General features: G+C 62.2%; 1 protein-coding gene across 4 annotated transcripts in view; it reads left to right on the top strand.

The window, feature by feature from the left end:
* PFKFB1 (6-phosphofructo-2-kinase/fructose-2,6-biphosphatase 1) overlaps positions 1–19,784 on the top strand; it is a 116,507-nt gene that overhangs the window by 41,165 nt on the left and 55,558 nt on the right. For all 4 annotated transcript variants that reach the window (XM_069209367.1, XM_069209366.1, XM_069209368.1 and 1 more), the window contains 2 exons: positions 7,454–7,510; positions 9,566–9,687. In XM_069209367.1, coding sequence (XP_069065468.1) covers positions 7,454–7,510; positions 9,566–9,687 — 179 coding nt within the window. The remainder of the gene's footprint in view (positions 1–7,453; positions 7,511–9,565; positions 9,688–19,784) is intronic.

The following is a 19,784-nucleotide window of genomic DNA, read 5'->3' as shown; positions in this document are numbered from 1 at the left end:
TCAGGACTGGGGTGCATTGGCAGAGCTGTGCTTGCGTCACAGTACTGGAGCAGTAGGGGTGCGGCAGATCAGGACTGAGGTGCTTCGGAAGAGCTGTGGTTGGGTCCCAGTACTGGAGCAGTAGGGGTGCTGCAGGTCAGGACTGAGGTGCATTGGAAGAGCTGTGGTTGGGTTCCAGTACTGGAGCAGTAGGGGTGCAGCAGATCAGGTCTGGGGTGCATTGGCAGAGCTGTGCTTGGGTCCCAGTACTGGAGCAGTAGGGGTGCAGCAGGTCAGGTCTGAGGTGCATCGGAAGAGCTGTGGTTGGGTTCCAGTACTGGAGCAGTAGGGGTGCAGCAGATCAGGACTGGGGTGCATCGGCAGAGCTGTACTTGGGTCCCAGTACTGGAGCAGTAGGGGTGCAGCAGGTCAGGTCTGAGGTGCATCGGAAGAGCTGTGGTTGGGTTCCAGTACTGGAGCAGTAGGGCTGCAGCAGGTCAGGACTGAGGTGCATCGGCAGAGCTCTGCTTGGGTCCCAGTACTGGAGCAGTAGGGGTGCTGCAGGTCAGGACTGAGGTGCATCGGCAGAGCTCTGCTTGGGTCCCAGTACTGGAGCAGTAGGGGTGCAGCAGGTCAGGTCTGAGGTGCATCGGAAGAGCTGTGGTTGGGTTCCAGTACTGGAGCAGTAGGGGTGCAGCAGATCAGGACTGAGGTGCATCGGAAGAGCTGTGGTTGGGTCCCAGTACTGGAGCAGTAGGGGTGCTGCAGGTCAGGACTGAGGTGCATCGGAAGAGCTGTGGTTGGGTTCCAGTACTGGAGCAGTAGGGGTGCTGCAGGTCAGGACTGAGGTGCATTGGAAGAGCTGTGGTTGGGTTCCAGTACTGGAGCAGTAGGGGTGCAGCAGATCAGGTCTGGGGTGCATTGGCAGAGCTGTGCTTGGGTCCCAGTACTGGAGCAGTAGGGGTGCAGCAGGTCAGGTCTGAGGTGCATCGGAAGAGCTGTGGTTGGGTTCCAGTACTGGAGCAGTAGGGGTGCAGCAGATCAGGACTGGGGTGCAGCGGCAGAGCTGTACTTGGGTCCCAGTACTGGAGCAGTAGGGGTGCTGCAGGTCAGGACTGAGGTGCATCGGAAGAGCTGTGGTTGGGTTCCAGTACTGGAGCAGTAGGGGTGCTGCAGGTCAGGACTGAGGTGCATTGGAAGAGCTGTGGTTGGGTTCCAGTACTGGAGCAGTAGGGGTGCAGCAGATCAGGTCTGGGGTGCATTGGCAGAGCTGTGCTTGGGTCCCAGTACTGGAGCAGTAGGGGTGCAGCAGATCAGGTCTGGGGTGCATTGGCAGAGCTGTGCTTGGGTCCAAGTACTGGAGTTGTAGGGGGTGCAGCAGGTCAGGTCTGAGGTGCATCGGAAGAGCTGTGGTTGGGTTCCAGTACTGGAGCAGTAGGGGTGCAGCAGGTCAGGACTGAGGTGCATCGGCAGAGCTCTGCTTGGGTCCCAGTACTGGAGCAGTAGGGGTGCGGCAGGTCAGGTCTGAGGTGCATCGGAAGAGCTGTGGTTGGGTTCCAGTACTGGAGCAGTAGGGGTGCAGCAGGTCAGGACTGAGGTGCATTGGCAGAGCTCTGCTTGGGTCCCAGTACTGGAGCAGTAGGGGTGCTGCAGGTCAGGACTGAGGTGCATCGGCAGAGCTCTGCTTGGGTCCCAGTACTGGAGCAGTAGGGGTGCAGCAGATCAGGACTGGGGTGCATTGGCAGAGCTGTGCTTGCGTCACAGTACTGGAGCAGTAGGGGTGCGGCAGATCAGGACTGAGGTGCTTCGGAAGAGCTGTGGTTGGGTCCCAGTACTGGAGCAGTAGGGGTGCTGCAGGTCAGGACTGAGGTGCATTGGAAGAGCTGTGGTTGGGTTCCAGTACTGGAGCAGTAGGGGTGCAGCAGATCAGGTCTGGGGTGCAATTGCAGAGCTGTGCTTGGGTCCCAGTACTGGAGCAGTAGGGGTGCAGCAGGTCAGGTCTGAGGTGCATCGGAAGAGCTGTGGTTGGGTTCCAGTACTGGAGCAGTAGGGGTGCAGCAGATCAGGACTGGGGTGCATCGGCAGAGCTGTACTTGGGTCCCAGTACTGGAGCAGTAGGGGTGCAGCAGGTCAGGTCTGAGGTGCATCGGAAGAGCTGTGGTTGGGTTCCAGTACTGGAGCAGTAGGGCTGCAGCAGGTCAGGACTGAGGTGCATCGGCAGAGCTCTGCTTGGGTCCCAGTACTGGAGCAGTAGGGGTGCTGCAGGTCAGGACTGAGGTGCATCGGCAGAGCTCTGCTTGGGTCCCAGTACTGGAGCAGTAGGGGTGCAGCAGGTCAGGTCTGAGGTGCATCAGAAGAGCTGTGGTTGGGTCCCAGTACTGGAGCAGTAGGGGTGCTGCAGGTCAGGACTGAGGTGTATTGGAAGAGCTGTGGTTGGGTTCCAGTACTGGAGCAGTAGGGGTGCTGCAGGTCAGGACTGAGGTGCATTGGAAGAGCTGTGGTTGGGTTCCAGTACTGGAGCAGTAGGGGTGCAGCAGATCAGGTCTGGGGTGCATTGGCAGAGCTGTGCTTGGGTCCCAGTACTGGAGCAGTAGGGGTGCAGCAGGTCAGGTCTGAGGTGCATCGGAAGAGCTGTGGTTGGGTTCCAGTACTGGAGCAGTAGGGGTGCAGCAGATCAGAACTGGGGTGCAGCGGCAGAGCTGTACTTGGGTCCCAGTACTGGAGCAGTAGGGGTGCTGCAGGTCAGGACTGAGGTGCATCGGAAGAGCTGTGGTTGGGTTCCAGTACTGGAGCAGTAGGGGTGCTGCAGGTCAGGACTGAGGTGCATTGGAAGAGCTGTGGTTGGGTTCCAGTACTGGAGCAGTAGGGGTGCAGCAGATCAGGTCTGGGGTGCATTGGCAGAGCTGTGCTTGGGTCCCAGTACTGGAGCAGTAGGGGTGCAGCAGATCAGGTCTGGGGTGCATTGGCAGAGCTGTGCTTGGGTCCAAGTACTGGAGTTGTAGGGGGTGCAGCAGGTCAGGTCTGAGGTGCATCGGAAGAGCTGTGGTTGGGTTCCAGTACCCGAGCAGTAGGGGTGCAGCAGGTCAGGACTGAGGTGCATCGGCAGAGCTCTGCTTGGGTCCCAGTACTGGAGCAGTAGGGGTGCGGCAGGTCAGGTCTGAGGTGCATCGGAGGAGCTGTGGTTGGGTTCCAGTACTGGAGCAGTAGGGGTGCAGCAGGTCAGGACTGAGGTGCATCGGCAGAGCTCTGCTTGGGTCCCAGTACTGGAGCAGTAGGGGTGCTGCAGGTCAGGACTGAGGTGCATCGGCAGAGCTGTGCTTGGGTCCCAGTACTGGAGCAGTAGGGGTGCTGCAGGTCAGGACTGAGGTGCATCGGCAGAGCTGTGGTTGGGTTCCAGTACTGGAGCAGTAGGGGTGCAGCAGATCAGGACTGGGGTGCAGCGGCAGAGCTGTACTTGGGTCCCAGTACTGGAGCAGTAGGGGTGCTGCAGGTCAGGACTGAGGTGCATCGGAAGAGCTGTGGTTGGGTTCCAGTACTGGAGCAGTAGGGGTGCTGCAGGTCAGGACTGAGGTGCATTGGAAGAGCTGTGGTTGGGTTCCAGTACTGGAGCAGTAGGGGTGCAGCAGATCAGGTCTGGGGTGCATTGGCAGAGCTGTGCTTGGGTCCCAGTACTGGAGCAGTAGGGGTGCAGCAGATCAGGTCTGGGGTGCATTGGCAGAGCTGTGCTTGGGTCCAAGTACTGGAGTTGTAGGGGGTGCAGCAGGTCAGGTCTGAGGTGCATCGGAAGAGCTGTGGTTGGGTTCCAGTACCCGAGCAGTAGGGGTGCAGCAGGTCAGGACTGAGGTGCATCGGCAGAGCTCTGCTTGGGTCCCAGTACTGGAGCAGTAGGGGTGCGGCAGGTCAGGTCTGAGGTGCATCGGAAGAGCTGTGGTTGGGTTCCAGTACTGGAGCAGTAGGGGTGCAGCAGGTCAGGACTGAGGTGCATCGGCAGAGCTCTGCTTGGGTCCCAGTACTGGAGCAGTAGGGGTGCTGCAGGTCAGGACTGAGGTGCATCGGCAGAGCTGTGCTTGGGTCCCAGTACTGGAGCAGTAGGGGTGCTGCAGGTCAGGACTGAGGTGCATCGGCAGAGCTGTGGTTGGGTTCCAGTACTGGAGCAGTAGGGGTGCAGCAGATCAGGACTGGGGTGCATCGGCAGAGCTCTGCTTGGGTCCCAGTACTGGAGCAGTAGGGGAGCAGCAGGTCAGGTCTGAGGTGCATCGGAAGAGCTGTGGTTGGGTTCCAGTACTGGAGCAGTAGGGGTGCAGCAGATCAGGACTGAGGTGCATCGGAAGAGCTGTGGTTGGGTCCCAGTACTGGAGCAGTAGGGGTGCTGCAGGTCAGGACTGAGGTGCATTGGAAGAGCTGTGGTTGGGTTCCAGTACTGGAGCAGTAGGGGTGCTGCAGGTCAGGACTGAGGTGCATTGGAAGAGCTGTGGTTGGGTTCCAGTACTGGAGCAGTAGGGGTGCAGCAGGTCAGGACTGAGGTGCATCGGCAGAGCTCTGCTTGGGTCCCAGTACTGGAGCAGTAGGGGTGCAGCAGGTCAGGACTGAGGTGCATCGGAAGAGCTGTGGTTGGGTTCCAGTACTGGAGCAGTAGGGGTGCAGCAGGTCAGGACTGAGGTGCATCGGCAGAGCTCTGCTTGGGTCCCAGTACTGGAGCAGTAGGGGTGCGGCAGGTCAGGTCTGAGGTGCATCGGCAGAGCTCTGCTTGGGTCCCAGTACTGGAGCAGTAGGGGTGCAGCAGGTCAGGTCTGAGGTGCATCGGAAGAGCTGTGGTTGGGTTCCAGTACTGGAGCAGTAGGGGTGCAGCAGATCAGGTCTGGGGTGCATTGGCAGAGCTGTGCTTGGGTCCAAGTACTGGAGTTGTAGGGGGTGCAGCAGGTCAGGTCTGAGGTGCATCGGCAGAGCTCTGCTTGGGTCCCAGTACTGGAGCAGTAGGGGGTGCTGCAGGTCAGGACTGAGGTGCATCGGAAGAGCTGTGGTTGGGTTCCAGTACTGGAGCAGTAGGGGTGCAGCAGGTCAGGACTGAGGTGCATTGGCAGAGCTCTGCTTGGGTCCCAGTACTGGAGCAGTAGGGGTGCAGCAGGTCAGGACTGGGGTGCATCGGCAGAGCTGTGCTTGGGTCCCAGTACTGGAGCAGTAGGGGTGCAGCAGATCAGGACTGGGGTGCATCGGCAGAGCTGTGCTTGGGTCCCAGTACTGGAGCAGTAGGGGTGCAGCAGGTCAGGTCTGAGGTGCATCGGAAGAGCTGTGGTTGGGTTCCAGTACTGGAGCAGTAGGGGTGCTGCAGGTCAGGACTGAGGTGCATCGGCAGAGCTCTGCTTGGGTCCCAGTACTGGAGCAGTAGGGGTGCAGCAGGTCAGGCCCGAGGTGCATCGGAAGAGCTGTGGTTGGGTTCCAGTACTGGAGCAGTAGGGGTGCAGCAGGTCAGGACTGAGGTGCATCGGAAGAGCTGTGGTTGGGTTCCAGTACTGGAGCAGTAGGGGTGCAGCAGGTCAGGACTGAGGTGCATCGGAAGAGCTGTGCTTGGGTCCCAGTACTGGAGCAGTAGGGGTGCAGCAGGTCAGGCCCGAGGTGCATTTGAAGAGCTGTACTTGGGTCTCAGTACTGGAGCAGTAGGGCTGCAGCAGGTCAGGCCCGAGGTGCATTTGAAGAGCTGTACTTGGGTCTCAGTACTGGAGCAGTAGGGCTGCAGCAGGTCAGGACTGAGGTGCATCGGAAGAGCTGTGGTTGGGTTCCAGTACTGGAGCAGTAGGGCTGCAGCAGGTCAGGACTGAGGTGCATTTGAAGAGCTGTACTTGGGTCCCAGTACTGGAGCAGTAGGGGTGCAGCAGGTCAGGTCTGAGGTGCATCGGAAGAGCTGTGGTTGGGTTCCAGTACTGGAGCAGTAGGGGTGCTGCAGGTCAGGACTGAGGTGCATCGGCAGAGCTCTGCTTGGGTCCCAGTACTGGAGCAGTAGGGGTGCTGCAGGTCAGGAGTGAGGTGCATCGGCAGAGCTCTGCTTGGGTCCCAATACTGGAGCAGTAGGGGTGCAGCAGGTCAGGACTGAGGTGCATCGGCAGAGCTCTGCTTGGGTCCCAGTACTGGAGCAGTAGGGGTGCAGCAGGTCAGGACTGAGGTGCATCGGCAGAGCTCTGCTTGGGTCCCAGTACTGGAGCAGTAGGGGTGCAGCAGGTCAGGACTGAGGTGCATCGGCAGAGCTCTGCTTGGGTCCCAGTACTGGAGCAGTAGGGGGGCAGCAGGTCAGGACTGAGGTGCATCGGCAGAGCTCTGCTTGGGTCCCAGTACTGGAGCAGTAGGGGGGCAGCAGGTCAGGTCTGAGGTGCATCGGCAGAGCTCTGCTTGGGTCCCAGTACTGGAGCAGTAGGGCTGCAGCAGGTCAGGTCTGAGGTGCATCGGAAGAGCTGTGGTTGGGTTCCAGTACTGGAGCAGTAGGGGTGCTGCAGGTCAGGACTGAGGTGCATCGGCAGAGCTCTGCTTGGGTCCCAGTACTGGAGCAGTAGGGGTGCAGCAGGTCAGGACTGAGGTGCATCGGCAGAGCTCTGCTTGGGTCCCAGTACTGGAGCAGTAGGGGGGCAGCAGGTCAGGACTGAGGTGCATCGGCAGAGCTCTGCTTGGGTCCCAGTACTGGAGCAGTAGGGGGGCAGCAGGTCAGGACTGAGGTGCATCGGCAGAGCTCTGCTTGAGTCCCAATACTGGAGCAGTAGGGGGGCAGCAGGTCAGGACTGAGGTGCATCGGCAGAGCTCTGCTTGAGTCCCAATACTGGAGCAGTAGGGGGGCAGCAGGTCAGGACTGAGGTGCATCGGCAGAGCTCTGCTTGGGTCCCAGTACTGGAGCAGTAGGGGGGCAGCAGGTCAGGACTGAGGTGCATCGGCAGAGCTCTGCTTGGGTCCCAGTACTGGAGCAGTAGGGGGGCAGCAGGTCAGGTCTGAGGTGCATCGGCAGAGCTCTGCTTGGGTCCCAGTACTGGAGCAGTAGGGGTGCAGCAGGTCAGGTCTGAGGTGCATCGGAAGAGCTGTGGTTGGGTTCCAGTACTGGAGCAGTAGGGGTGCAGCAGGTCAGGACTGAGGTGCATCGGCAGAGCTCTGCTTGGGTCCCAGTACTGGAGCAGTAGGGCTGCAGCAGGTCAGGACTGAGGTGCATCGGCAGAGCTCTGCTTGGGTCCCAGTACTGGAGCAGTAGGGCTGCAGCAGGTCAGGACTGAGGTGCATCGGCAGAGCTCTGCTTGGGTCCCAGTACTGGAGCAGTAGGGGTGCTGCAGGTCAGGAGTGAGGTGCATCGGCAGAGCTCTGCTTGGGTCCCAGTACTGGAGCAGTAGGGGTGCTGCAGGTCAGGACTGAGGTGCATCGGCAGAGCTGTGCGGTGGTGGCTGCGGTGAGTGAATGGGGCGAGGGCGATGCCACCACTCACTAACCCTACGTTTCCTCTACATAGGTGTTTTTCATAGAATCCATCTGTGACGACCCGGACATAATCGCCGAGAACATTCTGGTGAGATATACTGGCAAAGCCTGGGTGCTGTGCCGTGTCCTGCTGTATTGTGCCGTGCCCTGCTGTGTTCTCCTGTGCCGTGGCCTGCTGTGCCATGCCCTCCACTGCTGTGCTTTGCCGTGCTGTGCTGTGCCATATCCTGCTGTTCTATAACGTGCCCTGCTGTGTCATGCCCTGCTGTTCTGTGCTGTGCCCTGCTGTGCCATGCACTGCCCTGCTGTTCTGTGCCGTGCCCTGCTGTCCCGTGCCATGCCTTGCTGTTTTTTGCCCTGCAGTGCTGTGCCCTGCTGCTCTATCTCGTGCCCTGCCGTTCCCTGCTGTGCCATACTCTGTCATACTGTGCTGTGCTCCTGCTGCGCCGTGCCCTGCAGTGCTGTGCCTTGCTGTGCCCTGCTGCTCTATGCCATGCCCTGCCGTTCCCTGCTGTGCCATGCCCTGCTGTTCTGTGCCAAACCTTGTCAAGCTGTCCCGTGCCCCTGCTGTGCCGTGCCCTGCCCTGCTGCTCTATGCCGTGCCCTGTCATACTGTGCCATGCCCCTGCCATACTGTGCCGTGCCCTACAGTGCTGTGCCTTGCCCTGCTGCTCTTTGCTGTGCCCTCTTGTGCTGTGCCCTCTGTGCCGCACCGTGCCCTGTCATGCTCTGCCATGTCTCTGCTGTGCCCTGTCATGCTGTGCCATGCCCTGCAGTGCTGTGCCTTGCTGTGCTGTGCCCTGCTGCTCTATGCCACCCCCTGCCATGCCCTCCTGTGCTGTGCCCTCCTTTTCTGTGCCGTACTGTTCCCTGTCATGCTGTGCCCTGCTGTGCTGTACCTTGCTGGTCCTTTGGCAGGTTGCCTCCTCCGGCTCCAGATGGTGGCTGCTCTGATCCGTATTTCACAGCAGCCCACGGGAGGGGGGTGCGGGGAGGGGTGGATCATGGGGATTATTTTAAATGTAGCAGCAAATTATTCTTTTTTCAGACAGAGGGCGGGGCTTGCACCAATAGTGCCTTGTGACTGGGACTCGCAGAGGACCAGTCGTGCCATTGACCGAAGCCACTAACCGTGAGCTACTGTGGCTGAACTACTGGAAGTTACCCTGTGTAACATTCCATTCCATCATTGTTTGGCTAGATGCGCCCTTAGAGAAGACCAGCAATATGCAAACAAGTGTTTGGGAGTTCTAAGAGAGCCGTCCCTCCTGATTGGCTAGGGCCCTTCCTGTCTGCGTGGCAGCACACATCCCACAGGTGTATTTAAACCCAAGCCATCACTTCTTTACTGCCAGAAATCCACCTGGGCAGCATTGCAAGCAGCGTGCCTTTTCAGAAGCAGACCAATCATATGCAAGCCGGTCTTGGGCCTGAGACAGGTAGAGCAGAAGCAACACGGGTGGGGGGGAGGGGAGCAACATGGGTGCCGCGGGCACGATGGAGGGCGCAGATGGGGGAAGTGGACAACACAAGGAGAAACCTAACTGGAGTGTTGGCGGGGAGCAAACAAGAGAGAGCAACATCGAGCGGGCTGTGGAGAAGCAAACAGGGGAGAAAGCAACTGGAAGTTGTGGGAGTACACAAGGAAAGCACCGGTGGGGGGAGGGGAGGCAAAGAGCAACACATAATGCAGGGGGGGGGACATAGGGGGTAGATGACTCAAAAACACATGCTCTCTAATAGAATGCTTCACACAAAAGAAAAAGTAGTGATTGAATAGCAAGAATCAAAGCAGCAATGCCAGCCAGTCAAAGAGATGGTAAAGAGGCAATGCTCCATGGGAGGGACAAACACATGATTGACAAGCTGGGACACAAATAAGAAACAGGCAAATGAGAGTGACCGGGGAGCCAATCGTAGGAAGCAGTGGGCGGGCTCCAAGCTCCTCTACGTTCTTGGTGAGCCACAGCATGTCTCGTACCGACCCCACATGCGCTATTGAGCTGGCTCAACCTAATGAGGCTGTGGATGGTGAGTGTGTGAAAAGTTCTCCGACAGCCGAGACCTTCAACACCAATACTCACTCGAAGCGAGCAACTCTTCAGTCTCTTCCTCTCACCCCTTCCTCCTCCTCTCTTGTCAGCAAGTGAAGCTCTCAAGCCCGGACTACAAGGACTGCGACCGCGAGGAGGTGGTGGAGGACTTCCTGAAGAGGATCGAGTGTTACCAGACCTACTACGTGCCCCTGGATGACGACCTGGACAGGTGAGACACTTGTCAGCAGTCCCCGTCTGAATAGGGTGATCGGGTGTCCCGGATTTGCTGGGCAGTCCTGGTTTTTCAGGAGCTATTCCGGCAAATTTGGCTCATGTCCTGGTTTTCAGAGAGGGTCGAGTGAAAACCGAGGGAGGCACGTTTTTATATGTTCCAAAGCAAGACTAGTTACCATCTGTTCTCTGTAATTAGCTGTGATAGTGGGTTTACAATTGCACTTTATTTATTTCCTCAGTGCCCCGTTTGTTTTTCTAGGTTGATAGGCCCTGTCATTCTGTACATCTTGGTTGATGAAAAATTGTAGTCCTCCTTCTATTTTAGTGAAATGTCCTAGTTTTGGGGTTTTTATCTCTGGTCACTCTACCCCAGAAATTACCAGGGTGTCCAGCTTTGCCTTCTGCATCGCACCCTCACGCGTTCGCCCCTCTGTTCTCCTGGTTCAGGGTCAGTCTGTCTGTCCGGAGAGGCATCATCTGCTGGGCAGACGCTCTGAGCAGATAAATGCTTTAATACCTGGGATTACATGCTCCTGGAAGGACTTGCTGGGGCTCTGGAGGGATGTTCTCCTCAAGGGGGAGGGGCTTACAAGAAGACTCACTCCCAGGGGAGGAGTTATGGACAGGGCAGCCTGGGAGAGTGAGGTCACCTCCCATCTCTGCTTCCTTTATTCACTTCAGCCCCAGTCCTCTCCGCAGACCGGCCACAGGGGGTGGCACAAAGGGACCCCGGAGTGTTGAAAACAGGCTGTGAATGTAGACTGACCAGGCGTCCCGGATTTGCCAGGACAGGCCTGTTTTTTTCACCAGATGTCCCAGCAGATTTTGGGAAATTTACTCATGTTCCAGTTTCTAGAGAGGGTCGACTGAAAACGGTGGGAGATGCCTTTTTTTGTTTTCCAAAGCTGGGGTATTTTATTCCAGCAATTTAATTAACAGACATGACACTGCCTTAAAAAACTGCATTTTATTCATGTTCTTAGCACCTCTTCTGTAATTCTGTGCTGATGTGTGCTTTCATTTTGTGCGCTTGGTTGAAGTAAAACTGTAGTCCCTTTGCTATTGTTATGAAATGTCCCAGTTTTTGGCTTTAAAACTCTTGTCACCCTGTGTGAATGTTGCTGTAAGGAGGGTGAGAGCCCAATTTGTACCAACTAACAGAACCCGTCCCCTCTGAACCCGGATCCCCCTCCCAGCCAAGACCCCTCTCCAGCTCCCATGAACCCCAGGCCCTCAGAAAGCCCCCGTCCCAGCCAAGGACCCCTCTCCCGCTCCCATGAACCCCAGGCCCTCAGAAAGCAGTGGATCCCCCTCCCAGCCAAGGACCCCTCCCGCTCCCATGAACCCCAGGCCCTCAGAAAGCAGTGGATCCCCGTCCCAGCCAAGGACCCCTCCCGCTCCCGCTCCCATGAACCCCAGGCCCTCAGGAAGCCCTGGATCCCCGTCCCAGCCAAGGACCCCGCTCCCGCTCCCATGAACCCCAGGCCCTCAGAAAGCCCTGGATCCCCATCCCAGCCAAGACCCCTCTCCCGCTCCCATGAACCCCAGGCCCTCAGAAAGCAGTGGATCCCCGTCCCAGCCAAGGACCCCTCCCGCTCCCATGAACCCCAGGCCCTCAGGAAGCCCTGGATCCCCGTCCCAGCCAAGGACCCCTCTCCCGCTCCCATGAACCCCAGGCCCTCAGGAAGCCCCCGTCCCAGCCAAGGACCCCTCTCCCGCTCCCATGAACCCCAGGCCCTCAGAAAGCCCTGGATCCCCGTCCCAGCCAAGACCCCTCTCCAGCTCCCATGAACCCCAGGCCCTCAGGAAGCAGTGGATCCCCATCCCAGCCAAGACCCCTCTCCCGCTCCCATGAACCCCAGGCCCTCAGAAAGCCCTGGATCCCCGTCCCAGCCAAGACCCCTCTCCAGCTCCCATGAACCCCAGGCCCTCAGGAAGCAGTGGATCCCCGTCCCAGCCAAGACCCCTCTCCAGCTCCCATGAACCCCAGGCCCTCAGAAAGCCCTGGATCCCCGTCCCAGCCAAGACCCCTCTCCAGCTCCCATGAACCCCAGGCCCTCAGAAAGCCCTGGATCCCCGTCCCAGCCAAGACCCCTCTCCAGCTCCCATGAACCCCAGGCCCTCAGGAAGCAGTGGATCCCCGTCCCAGCCAAGGACCCCTCTCCCGCTCCCATGAACCCCAGGCCCTCAGAAAGCAGTGGATCCCCGTCCCAGCCAAGGACCCCTCCCGCTCCCATGAACCCCAGGCCCTCAGGAAGCCCTGGATCCCCGTCCCAGCCAAGGACCCCTCCCGCTCCCATGAACCCCAGGCCCTCAGAAAGCCCCCGTCCCAGCCAAGGACCCCTCTTCCGCTCCCATGAACCCCAGGCCCTCAGAAAGCCCTGGATCCCCGTCCCAGCCAAGGACCCCTCCCGCTCCCATGAACCCCAGGCCCTCAGGAAGCCCTGGATCCCCGTCCCAGCCAAGGACCCCTCTCCCGCTCCCATGAACCCCAGGCCCTCAGGAAGCCCCCGTCCCAGCCAAGGACCCCTCCCGCTCCCATGAACCCCAGGCCCTCAGAAAGCCCCCGTCCCAGCCAAGGACCCCTCTTTCGCTCCCATGAACCCCAGGCCCTCAGAAAGCAGTGGATCCCCGTCCCAGCCAAGGACCCCTCCCGCTCCCATGAACCCCAGGCCCTCAGAAAGCAGTGGATCCCCGTCCCAGCCAAGGACCCCTCCCGCTCCCATGAACCCCAGGCCCTCAGGAAGCCCTGGATCCCCGTCCCAGCCAAGACCCCTCTCCAGCTCCCATGAACCCCAGGCCCTCCGAAAGCCCTGGATCCCCGTCCCAGCCAAGGGCCCCTCTCGCTCCCATGAACCCCAGGCCCTCAGAAAGCCCTGGATCCCCGTCCCAGCCAAGGACCCCTCTAGCTCCCATGAACCCCAGGCCCTCCGAAAGCCCTGGATCCCCGTCCCAGCCAAGGACCCCTCTCCTGCTCCCATGAACCCCAGGCCCTCAGAAAGCAGTGGATCCCCGTCCCAGCCAAGGACCCCTCCCGCTCCCATTAACCCCAGGCCCTCAGGAAGCCCTGGATCCCCGTCCCAGCCAAGGACCCCTCCTGCTCCCATGAACCCCAGGCCCTCAGGAAGCCCCCGTCCCAGCCAAGGACCCCTCTCCCGCTCCCATGAACCCCAGGCCCTCAGAAAGCAGTGGATCCCCGTCTCAGCCAAGACCCCTCTCCAGCTCCCATGAACCCCAGGCCCTCAGGAAGCCCTGGATCCCCGTCCCAGCCAAGACCCCTCTCCAGCTCCCATGAACCCCAGGCCCTCAGGAAGCCCCCGTCCCAGCCAAGGACCCCTCTCCCGCTCCCATGAACCCCAGGCCCTCAGAAAGCAGTGGATCCCCCTCCCAGCCAAGGACCCCTCCCGCTCCCATGAACCCCAGGCCCTCAGAAAGCAGTGGATCCCCGTCCCAGCCAAGGACCCCTCCCGCTCTCATGAACCCCAGGCCCTCAGGAAGCCCTGGATCCCCGTCCCAGCCAAGGACCCCTCTCCCGCTCCCATGAACCCCAGGCCCTCAGAAAGCCCTGGATCCCCATCCCAGCCAAGACCCCTCTCCCGCTCCCATGAACCCCAGGCCCTCAGAAAGCAGTGGATCCCCATCCCAGCCAAGGACCCCTCCCGCTCCCATGAACCCCAGGCCCTCAGGAAGCCCTGGATCCCCGCCCCAGCCAAGGACCCCTCTCCCGCTCCCATGAACCCCAGGCCCTCAGGAAGCCCCCGTCCCAGCCAAGGACCCCTCTCCTGCTCCCATGAACCCCAGGCCCTCAGAAAGCCCTGGATCCCCGTCCCAGCCAAGACCCCTCTCCAGCTCCCATGAACCCCAGGCCCTCAGGAAGCAGTGGATCCCCGTCCCAGCCAAGACCCCTCTCCCGCTCCCATGAACCCCAGGCCCTCAGAAAGCCCTGGATCCCCGTCCCAGCCAAGACCCCTCTCCAGCTCCCATGAACCCCAGGCCCTCAGAAAGCAGTGGATCCCCGTCCCAGCCAAGGACCCCTCCCGCTCCCATGAACCCCAGGCCCTCAGGAAGCCCTGGATCCCCGTCCCAGCCAAGACCCCTCTCCAGCTCCCATGAACCCCAGGCCCTCCGAAAGCCCTGGATCCCCGTCCCAGCCAAGGGCCCCTCTCCCGCTCCCATGAACCCCAGGCCCTCAGAAAGCCCTGGATCCCCGTCCCAGCCAAGGACCCCTCTAGCTCCCATGAACCCCAGGCCCTCCGAAAGCCCTGGATCCCCGTCCCAGCCAAGGACCCCTCTCCTGCTCCCATGAACCCCAGGCCCTCAGAAAGCAGTGGATCCCCGTCCCAGCCAAGGACCCCTCCCGCTCCCATTAACCCCAGGCCCTCAGGAAGCCCTGGATCCCCGTCCCAGCCAAGGACCCCTCCTGCTCCCATGAACCCCAGGCCCTCAGGAAGCCCCCGTCCCAGCCAAGGACCCCTCTCCCGCTCCCATGAACCCCAGGCCCTCAGAAAGCAGTGGATCCCCGTCTCAGCCAAGACCCCTCTCCAGCTCCCATGAACCCCAGGCCCTCAGGAAGCCCTGGATCCCCGTCCCAGCCAAGACCCCTCTCCAGCTCCCATGAACCCCAGGCCCTCAGGAAGCCCCCGTCCCAGCCAAGGACCCCTCTCCCGCTCCCATGAACCCCAGGCCCTCAGAAAGCAGTGGATCCCCCTCCCAGCCAAGGACCCCTCCCGCTCCCATGAACCCCAGGCCCTCAGAAAGCAGTGGATCCCCGTCCCAGCCAAGGACCCCTCCCGCTCTCATGAACCCCAGGCCCTCAGGAAGCCCTGGATCCCCGTCCCAGCCAAGGACCCCTCTCCCGCTCCCATGAACCCCAGGCCCTCAGAAAGCCCTGGATCCCCATCCCAGCCAAGACCCCTCTCCCGCTCCCATGAACCCCAGGCCCTCAGAAAGCAGTGGATCCCCATCCCAGCCAAGGACCCCTCCCGCTCCCATGAACCCCAGGCCCTCAGGAAGCCCTGGATCCCCGCCCCAGCCAAGGACCCCTCTCCCGCTCCCATGAACCCCAGGCCCTCAGGAAGCCCCCGTCCCAGCCAAGGACCCCTCTCCTGCTCCCATGAACCCCAGGCCCTCAGAAAGCCCTGGATCCCCGTCCCAGCCAAGACCCCTCTCCAGCTCCCATGAACCCCAGGCCCTCAGGAAGCAGTGGATCCCCGTCCCAGCCAAGACCCCTCTCCAGCTCCCATGAACCCCAGGCCCTCAGAAAGCCCTGGATCCCCGTCCCAGCCAAGACCCCTCTCCCGCTCCCATGAACCCCAGGCCCTCAGAAAGCCCTGGATCCCCGTCCCAGCCAAGACCCCTCTCCAGCTCCCATGAACCCCAGGCCCTCAGGAAGCAGTGGATCCCCGTCCCATCCAAGGACCCCTCTCCCGCTCCCATGAACCCCAGGCCCTCAGAAAGCAGTGGATCCCCGTCCCAGCCAAGGACCCCTCCCGCTCCCATGAACCCCAGGCCCTCAGGAAGCCCTGGATCCCCGTCCCAGCCAAGGACCCCTCCCGCTCCCATGAACCCCAGGCCCTCAGAAAGCCCCCGTCCCAGCCAAGGACCCCTCTTCCGCTCCCATGAACCCCAGGCCCTCAGAAAGCCCTGGATCCCCGTCCCAGCCAAGGACCCCTCCCGCTCCCATGAACCCCAGGCCCTCAGGAAGCCCTGGATCCCCGTCCCAGCCAAGGACCCCTCTCCCGCTCCCATGAACCCCAGGCCCTCAGGAAGCCCCCGTCCCAGCCAAGGACCCCTCTCCCGCTCCCATGAACCCCAGGCCCTCAGGAAGCCCTGGATCCCCGTCCCAGCCAAGACCCCTCTCCAGCTCCCATGAACCCCAGGCCCTCAGAAAGCCCTGGATCCCCGTCCCAGCAAAGGACCCCTCTCCTGCTCCCATGAACCCCAGGCCCTCAGGAAGCCCTGGATCCCCGTCCCAGCCAAGGACCCCTCTCCCGCTCCCATGAACCCCAGGCCCTCAGGAAGCCCTGGATCCCCGTCCCAGCCAAGACCCCTCTCCAGCTCCCATGAACCCCAGGCCCTCCGAAAGCCCTGGATCCCCGTCCCAGCCAAGGGCCCCTCTCCCGCTCCCATGAACCCCAGGCCCTCAGAAAGCCCTGGATCCCCGTCCCAGCCAAGGACCCCTCTAGCTCCCATGAACCCCAGGCCCTCAGAAAGCAGTGGATCCCCGTCCCAGCCAAGGACCCCTCCCGCTCCCATTAACCCCAGGCCCTCAGGAAGCCCTGGATCCCCATCCCAGCCAAGGACCCCTCCTGCTCCCATGAACCCCAGGCCCTCAGGAAGCCCCCGTCCCAGCCAAGGACCCCTCTCCCGCTCCCATGAACCCCAGGCCCTCAGAAAGCAGTGGATCCCCGTCTCAGCCAAGACCCCTCTCCAGCTCCCATGAACCCCAGGCCCTCAGGAAGCCCTGGATCCCCGTCCCAGCCAAGACCCCTCTCCAGCTCCCATGAACCCCAGGCCCTCAGGAAGCCCCCGTCCCAGCCAAGGACCCCTCTCCCGCTCCCATGAACCCCAGGCCCTCAGAAAGCAGTGGATCCCCCTCCCAGCCAAGGACCCCTCCCGCTCCCATGAACCCCAGGCCCTCAGAAAGCAGTGGATCCCCGTCCCAGCCAAGGACCCCTCCCGCTCCCATGAACCCCAGGCCCTCAGGAAGCCCTGGATCCCCGTCCCAGCCAAGGACCCCTCTCCAGCTCCCATGAACCCCAGGCCCTCAGGAAGCAGTGGATCCCCGTCCCAGCCAAGACCCCTCTCCCGCTCCCATGAACCCCAGGCCCTCAGAAAGCCCTGGATCCCCGTCCCAGCCAAGACCCCTCTCCAGCTCCCATGAACCCCAGGCCCTCAGGAAGCAGTGGATCCCCGTCCCAGCCAAGACCCCTCTCCAGCTCCCATGAACCCCAGGCCCTCAGAAAGCCCTGGATCCCCGTCCCAGCCAAGACCCCTCTCCCGCTCCCATGAACCCCAGGCCCTCAGAAAGCCCTGGATCCCCGTCCCAGCCAAGACCCCTCTCCAGCTCCCATGAACCCCAGGCCCTCAGGAAGCAGTGGATCCCCGTCCCATCCAAGGACCCCTCTCCCGCTCCCATGAACCCCAGGCCCTCAGAAAGCAGTGGATCCCCGTCCCAGCCAAGGACCCCTCCCGCTCCCATTAACCCCAGGCCCTCAGGAAGCCCTGGATCCCCGTCCCAGCCAAGGACCCCTCCCGCTCCCATGAACCCCAGGCCCTCAGAAAGCCCCCGTCCCAGCCAAGGACCCCTCTTCCGCTCCCATGAACCCCAGGCCCTCAGAAAGCCCTGGATCCCCGTCCCAGCCAAGGACCCCTCCCGCTCCCATGAACCCCAGGCCCTCAGGAAGCCCTGGATCCCCGTCCCAGCCAAGGACCCCTCTCCCGCTCCCATGAACCCCAGGCCCTCAGGAAGCCCCCGTCCCAGCCAAGGACCCCTCTCCCGCTCCCATGAACCCCAGGCCCTCAGGAAGCCCTGGATCCCCGTCCCAGCCAAGACCCCTCTCCAGCTCCCATGAACCCCAGGCCCTCAGAAAGCCCTGGATCCCCGTCCCAGCAAAGGACCCCTCTCCTGCTCCCATGAACCCCAGGCCCTCAGGAAGCCCTGGATCCCCGTCCCAGCCAAGGACCCCTCTCCCGCTCCCATGAACCCCAGGCCCTCAGGAAGCCCTGGATCCCCGTCCCAGCCAAGACCCCTCTCCAGCTCCCATGAACCCCAGGCCCTCCGAAAGCCCTGGATCCCCGTCCCAGCCAAGGGCCCCTCTCCCGCTCCCATGAACCCCAGGCCCTCAGAAAGCCCTGGATCCCCGTCCCAGCCAAGGACCCCTCTAGCTCCCATGAACCCCAGGCCCTCAGAAAGCAGTGGATCCCCGTCCCAGCCAAGGACCCCTCCCGCTCCCATTAACCCCAGGCCCTCAGGAAGCCCTGGATCCCCGTCCCAGCCAAGGACCCCTCCTGCTCCCATGAACCCCAGGCCCTCAGGAAGCCCCCGTCCCAGCCAAGGACCCCTCTCCCGCTCCCATGAACCCCAGGCCCTCAGAAAGCAGTGGATCCCCGTCTCAGCCAAGACCCCTCTCCAGCTCCCATGAACCCCAGGCCCTCAGGAAGCCCTGGATCCCCGTCCCAGCCAAGACCCCTCTCCAGCTCCCATGAACCCCAGGCCCTCAGGAAGCCCCCGTCCCAGCCAAGGACCCCTCTCCCGCTCCCATGAACCCCAGGCCCTCAGAAAGCAGTGGATCCCCCTCCCAGCCAAGGACCCCTCCCGCTCCCATGAACCCCAGGCCCTCAGAAAGCAGTGGATCCCCGTCCCAGCCAAGGACCCCTCCCGCTCCCATGAACCCCAGGCCCTCAGGAAGCCCTGGATCCCCGTCCCAGCCAAGGACCCCTCTCCCGCTCCCATGAACCCCAGGCCCTCAGAAAGCCCTGGATCCCCATCCCAGCCAAGACCCCTCTCCCGCTCCCATGAACCCCAGGCCCTCAGAAAGCAGTGGATCCCCGTCCCAGCCAAGGACCCCTCCCGCTCCCATGAACCCCAGGCCCTCAGGAAGCCCTGGATCCCCGTCCCAGCCAAGGACCCCTCCCGCTCCCATGAACCCCAGGCCCTCAGAAAGCCCCCGTCCCAGCCAAGGACCCCTCTTCCGCTCCCATGAACCCCAGGCCCTCAGAAAGCCCTGGATCCCCGTCCCAGCCAAGGACCCCTCCCGCTCACATGAACCCCAGGCCCTCAGGAAGCCCTGGATCCCCGTCCCAGCCAAGGACCCCTCTCCCGCTCCCATGAACCCCAGGCCCTCAGGAAGCCCCCGTCCCAGCCAAGGACCCCTCCCGCTCCCATGAACCCCAGGCCCTCAGAAAGCCCTGGATCCCCGTCCCAGCAAAGGACCCCTCTCCTGCTCCCATGAACCCCAGGCCCTCAGGAAGCCCTGGATCCCCGTCCCAGCCAAGGACCCCTCTCCCGCTCCCATGAACCCCAGGCCCTCAGGAAGCCCTGGATCCCCGTCCCAGCCAATACCCCTCTCCAGCTCCCATGAACCCCAGGCCCTCCGAAAGCCCTGGATCCCCGTCCCAGCCAAGGGCCCCTCTCCCGCTCCCATGAACCCCAGGCCCTCAGAAAGCCCTGGATCCCCGTCCCAGCCAAGGACCCCTCTAGCTCCCATGAACCCCAGGCCCTCCGAAAGCCCTGGATCCCCGTCCCAGCCAAGGACCCCTCTCCTGCTCCCATGAACCCCAGGCCCTCAGAAAGCAGTGGATCCCCGTCCCAGCCAAGGACCCCTCCCGCTCCCATTAACCCCAGGCCCTCAGGAAGCCCTGGATCCCCGTCCCAGCCAAGGACCCCTCCTGCTCCCATGAACCCCAGGCCCTCAGGAAGCCCCCGTCCCAGCCAAGGACCCCGCTCCCGCTCCCATGAACCCCAGGCCCTCAGAAAGCAGTGGATCCCCGTCTCAGCCAAGACCCCTCTCCAGCTCCCATGAACCCCAGGCCCTCAGGAAGCCCTGGATCCCCGTCCCAGCCAAGACCCCTCTCCAGCTCCCATGAACCCCAGGCCCTCAGGAAGCCCCCGTCCCAGCCAAGGACCCCTCTCCCGCTCCCATGAACCCCAGGCCCTCAGAAAGCAGTGGATCCCCCTCCCAGCCAAGGACCCCTCCCGCTCCCATGAACCCCAGGCCCTCAGAAAGCAGTGGATCCCCGTCCCAGCCAAGGACCCCTCCCGCTCCCATGAACCCCAGGCCCTCAGGAAGCCCTGGATCCCCGTCCCAGCCAAGGACCCCTCTCCCGCTCCCATGAACCCCAGGCCCTCAGAAAGCCCTGGATCCCCATCCCAGCCAAGACCCCTCTCCCGCTCCCATGAACCCCAGGCCCTCAGAAAGCAGTGGATCCCCGTCCCAGCCAAGGACCCCTCCCGCTCCCATGAACCCCAGGCCCTCAGGAAGCCCTGGATCCCCGTCCCAGCCAAGGACCCCTCCCGCTCCCATGAACCCCAGGCCCTCAGAAAGCCCCCGTCCCAGCCAAGGACCCCTCTTCCGCTCCCATGAACCCCAG

The sequence above is a fragment of the Pleurodeles waltl genome, chromosome 10 (genome assembly GCF_031143425.1).
Source record: "Pleurodeles waltl isolate 20211129_DDA chromosome 10, aPleWal1.hap1.20221129, whole genome shotgun sequence".
NCBI classification, from domain to species: domain Eukaryota; kingdom Metazoa; phylum Chordata; class Amphibia; order Caudata; family Salamandridae; genus Pleurodeles; species Pleurodeles waltl.
The sequence above is the reverse complement of the archived record's forward strand: the minus strand, read 5'-3'. Positions and strand labels throughout refer to the sequence as shown.